We start from the raw sequence: 5,318 nt of genomic DNA, 5'->3' as shown, positions 1-5,318 counted from the left end.
GAAAGAGACAAAAGGAACAACAACAAAACCCCCAATAGAGTTAAGTGCTAGGCAGAGATTAAAAGAGGATGATGTATGTACATCAATGTTTGTAGCAGCATTATTCATAACAGCCAAAAAGTAGAAACAACCCAAATGTCTGTCAACTGATGAATGGGTAAACAATAGGTGCTATATCCACAAGGAGTATTATTCAGTAATAACAAGGAATGAAGTATGGATGCATGCTATATCATGAATGAACCTTGAAACATGCTTAGTTTAAGAAGCCAGTCACAAAAGACCAAACATTGTATGATTCCATTTATATAGGTCTAGAATAGGCAAATCTATAGGGATAAAGTAGATGTGTGGTTACCTAGGGCTAGAGGAGTTGGGAGAAAATGGGGAATGACTGGTAATAGGTATAAGGGTTCTTTTGGGGGTGATGAAAATGTCCTAAAATTGGTTGTGGTGATGGTTACATAACTGTGAATATACTAAAAAAGAGGAATTGTATACTTTAAATGGGTAAATTTTATAGTATGTGAGTTATATCTTCACAACACTGTTATATCTTTAAAACGAGAGAGAGTGATGTAAAAGAAAAGGACTCGGTGGTCTCTGAGATAGAGTGGACAGGGAAATCTTTAAAGAGGTGACATTCAAGCTGAGAGCTGAGTCACAAGAAACAGCCAGCCAGGTGAAGATGCGGGGATGCATTCCAGACAGAGGAACAGCTAGTGCAAATGCCCTGAGGGGAGAATTACCTGGAAGGGTTTAAGAAACAGGCAGGTAGGGTGGCTGGGGTCTAGTAGGCAAAGGGGTGAGAGCCTGAGATGAGAGCAGACAGTGCAGAATATAAAGTAGGCACTCTCGACTTTATGTAGAGTGCCCAGGGAGACTACTGGAGGATTTTAGATTTTTTAAAGGTAAGTCTGGCTGCTGCATGAAGGATGGATGATAGAAAGGCAAGAGCTGAAGCAGGAAGACCAGTTAGGATGCTGCCACAGTCGTCTAGGCAAGAGTTGCTAATGGTTCGGACTTAGGATGCGGTAAAAATAAGATCAAACATTTATTGAGCACCGTTTTTTTTTTAAAACGGTTTTATTTTATTTTATATTTATTTGGTTGCACCCAGTCTTAGTTGCGGCAGGCGGGCTCCTTAGTTGCAGCTCGCCAGCTCCTTAGTTGTGGCATGTGAACTCTTCGTTGTGGCATGCATGTGGGATCTAGTTCCCTGACCAGGGATCAAACCTGGGCCCCCTGCATAGGGAGCGCGGAGTCTTATCCACTGCGCCACCAGGGAAGTCCCTGTTGAGCACCTTTATGACATGCACTGTCTGAACACCTGACATATATTAGTTGGTAGAAAACCTGGCTCTGCCACTTACTGGCAAGTTAGCCTTAAGAGCCTCTTTCTCTTCATTTATAAAATGGGGATAATAACAGAACCTACCTTATAGGGTGGCTGTGGATTATAATTCGATGATGCAACCATGTAACATGCTTGCCCAGAGTCTAGTACATAGTAAGTGCTCCATAAATGGCAGCTGCTCTTACTGTTAATTCTGCATAGACTTAAAATTTTTCCTAAACGTTTTATCCCCATTCCCTCAACCACAGGAAAAACAGAGACACAAATTGCCTCTCACACTGCCTAGGCTTCTGTCGACTCTCCCCAGAAAGTTCAGGGGCAGTTACTCTGAGGTAGGCGATAGGGGTCTCATTTCCCCGAGTGTGCTGACACCCACCTCTTCACAGACCCACGTGTTTGACTTGTCCATCAACAAGTACGAGGCCATATGCAACCAGCCTGTGGTGGCCCAAAAGAACAAGCTCACCCATGTGCAGTTCAACCCCATCCACCCCATCATCATTGTGGGCGATGACCGTGGGCACGTCACCTGCCTCAAGCTCTCACCCAATTTGTGCAAGATGCCGAAGGTACGGTTTTGGGGAGTTCAGGCTGCCGTGAGAGAAAGTCTCCAGGATGGCAGGGGGTTGAGAGAAAGGGGAGGAGCCAGGGGGTGGCCCCCAGGTTTCTGGCTTTGGGGGCCCAGGGTAAGGGTGGTGTCATTGCCCAAGTGAGAAGCACAGGAGAAGCAGGAGACAGATCAGTTCTGACATTGCTGAATCTGAGTTACCTGTGGGGCCCCCAGGTGGAGACATCAGGTAAGCAGGTGACTATGAGGACTCAAAGCCTGGGGGAAGCACACGGGCATCATTGGCTTGTTTGGTGTCATGCAGGTAGCGGCTTGAGGCTTAGTTTCTGCTTCACTGGCTGGGCTTGCACAGGGCTTCTGAACTGGGAGCTCCGGGTCCACACGGGAAATAGGAAATGAGCCATGAGGAGGGTAACTAGGTCAGCAGCTAGGCAGTCCTCCTTTTGAGCTCTGGTTCCTTTCTGGAATCGCTAATGATCCGGAGACCCTGCCCAGAGCCCAAGGGCCCTGAATACAGGCCACTGAGCCCAGAGCCATGACCTCAAAGTCTAGCTCTCAGAGTCCCAATTCAGACTTAAGAACCCAGGCCTTAGAATACAGAGCCCAAAGGTCCAACTTAAAAATCCAGCGTCCAAAAACCTAGAGTCCAGTCCTGTCCATTTGGGCGCTAGGAGAGAAAATGGAATTTGCTTCCTGCCAGGTTCTGTGCCAGCATCAGAGCTGGGCCGGAGCTGGGCCATGTTGCCCTGATGACTGTACCCCCTGGTTGCAGTTTGAGGCATTTACTTGCAGTTTGAGGCAAGGGCAGGGGCGTGTCTCTTTCAACTGCTGACACCTGCCCCCTGGTGCCCCTACCAAGGCAGGGACCACCGCACTAACCCTCTCGTGCCAGCCTGGCCTATTCCCCACCAGGGCCAGGGAGGCAAGGGCTGGGAGTTTGGCCGGGCCTGTAATTGTAGCCAGCTGGGGGAGGGGGTGGACTTGGCTATAAATACTCAGAAGGCTGCTGAGTGCCTGCAGCTGTGGCCCAGAGGCTGTGGTGGGCTGGGGGTGGGATGGGATGGGACGGGATGGGACGGGATGGGGGGCGGGGGGTTGGGTGTGGTCTAAAACTCTGCTAGGCCCAGCTAGCTGGCCTCAAGGAGGGGGAAGAAGGCAGTACAATTTGTGGAACAGATAAAATCTGCTCTTAATTTAGTGAGGAGAGAAACCCAGGCTTGAGCTAGGAGAGCTGGACAGCCCTGTGGGAGGGATGGTGGTGACCCTTTGGGGCTGGGGTATGACCATCACACCTTGAAGGCAGCAGATCTGGGTGGGGGCCTGCCCTGCCCACTTTGACCCAGGGATGCAAGGATCTCCCACAGTCCCAACTCCTCTCAGAGCAAGGCTCAGCATCTATATCTCTGAGGACCTGAGGACACGGGTACCTGGGAATCAGAGGACCTGAGCAGGTGATAGCTGGGGGCTAGTTCTTGGATGGATTGGCAGTTCCTGTGAAATCGCCACCCGACTCTATCAGCAGCCAAGTGATTCGGGCCAAAGGAAGTCCTCTGGGCATCCCTGCTGCCCCTCTCTGCAGGGTGCAGTCTCCCTGATCTTCCCAAGAGGGCTTGGCCACAGAGGCCCGACTTCCCAGCCCAAGGAGCTTCCCAGGATTGGTGTCAGAGCCCAGCTTGTCAAAGGTTAAGGCCTACTTTCCCCAACTACTGTATAGATAGAAACAGTTTGGGCAGAACTTGCCCAAAGTCATATAGGGAGTTAATGACAAAGCTGGAACTAAAAGCCAGATCTCCTGACTCCCAGGAGATGAGGTGAGGGCAAGAAGAGAACACAAGGTTAATTTGGGAGGGAGAGGGGGTGAGAGAGAAAAAGCCATCTTTGTACTCTGCCTCAGGAATGTAGAGGTGAGCCGGGGAGTGGCAAAGGCACTGGGCCGCACGGGGAGGGGGAGACAGATTTGGGAACAGGAGCAGGGGTCACACCAGGAGGAAATCTGAGTTCCACAGGGTGTCAGCAGCCAAGATGGGGCCAGGAAGGGGCCTGCTGGCCCTGCATTCTCCTCCCACCTCACAGCCCGGGCCAGATCCACGCTGGTCCCTCAGCAGGCAAGGCTGGGGCAGGTGCCAGTGAGCAGTGGGCACAGGTGGCTGAGGGGGTGAGGGCCCGGGCACAAAGGGAAGGCAGGAAATGGCAGCTGCCCCAGCCTAGCCCACACCCCATCGCCTGGACAGAAGGGAGGATGGCACTGGTACTGGTCTGCGAGGGATCTCTCAGGGCCTGAGTGACACATACCCCAGTGTCCCAGCTCTCTTTTTCTCAGGGCCCAGCTTACCAGCTAAAGGATTAGAGTGCCCTGTAGGCAGGGGTGAGGGGTCATAAATTCAGGACCCGCTCTTCTGAGGGACAGTCCCAGCCAAGGACATCTGGAATCACACAGGATATCCCATCAGCCCTCCTGGGTCTCCTGACACCTGCCCCCACCCTGGGTATGTCTGACACAGCGGGCCTGGCCCCAAACGGTACCCCACTCCCAACCTGACCTGAAAATGCTAGGTAACAGCACTAGGTGAGGGCACCTGTGGCTTTGTCCACACTCTTCCCCTCCACAAACACACACCTCTTAGCTCCGTGTTAGGACTCAGCCAGGGACCTTCCTGTGGGAAGGGTGCTCCCAACAGGTAGAGGCCCTGGGCTACAGCTCTTCCTGGCCTCCCCCACTCCTCCCAGCATAAGGATCCTATGTTGATCTGAGGTTCAGAAACATAGCTGGATGTCTCTTGCAGGCCTCAGCTGGGCCCCTGCCACCCAACCTGGGATGGGGAAGGATCCTCGGTGGGGGGGGGGGGGGGGGGGTTAAACCTGGGACGCAGCCTCTTGGATTGCTCTGAGGGACTGCCCCGAAGAGGCAAGGGGGGAACCAGGATGTATAGGAGTTTTTGCAAAAAAGACCAGGTAGTCGGAACATCAAAAGATTACTGTTAATGAAAGAAAACCAGACATCTCAAGTTAAGGAATTTAGCTCTTATCAATGTATGGGGAGATGCAAGAGTCTGGGCTCACTGAAACCACCCCTTTGATGTGCACCTCACCTATCTGGGGCCAGTGTCCTACGCTTTCTCATCCTGAATCCCCTCAGGGTGCACCTTCAGTGCAGGGGGCGGGGGGGGGGGGGGTTGGGGGCGGCAGGCAGGGGTCCGGAATCTAACTGGGCAGGAGAGAGGCGTGGCACAGCTGCCTAAGCTGGGCTCAGGAGGTGGTGCTAGGAAGTAGGGAGAGGTGGCCCATCCCTCACCATTCCTCCCCCACGTGTACTTCCCTTCTCACCAGGAAAAGAAGGGCCAGGAAGTGCAGAAGGGTCCAGCTGTGGAGATCGCAAAACTGGACAAACTGCTG

General features: G+C 52.5%; 1 protein-coding gene across 1 annotated transcript in view; it reads left to right on the top strand.

The window, feature by feature from the left end:
- The window catches only part of DNAI1 (dynein axonemal intermediate chain 1), a 60,762-nt gene that overhangs the window by 55,176 nt on the left and 268 nt on the right, over positions 1-5,318 (top strand). The window contains exons 19-20 of the mRNA XM_007470767.1: positions 1,744-1,926; positions 5,253-5,318. The exon at positions 5,253-5,318 is cut by the window's right edge and continues 268 nt beyond it. Coding sequence (XP_007470829.1) covers positions 1,744-1,926; positions 5,253-5,318 — 249 coding nt within the window. The remainder of the gene's footprint in view (positions 1-1,743; positions 1,927-5,252) is intronic.

The sequence above is a fragment of the Lipotes vexillifer genome, unplaced genomic scaffold (genome assembly GCF_000442215.2).
Source record: "Lipotes vexillifer unplaced genomic scaffold, Lipotes_vexillifer_v1.1 scaffold2225, whole genome shotgun sequence".
NCBI classification, from domain to species: domain Eukaryota; kingdom Metazoa; phylum Chordata; class Mammalia; order Artiodactyla; family Lipotidae; genus Lipotes; species Lipotes vexillifer.
Note: the sequence above shows the minus strand (reverse complement) of the source record. Positions and strands in the feature narration are given on the sequence as shown.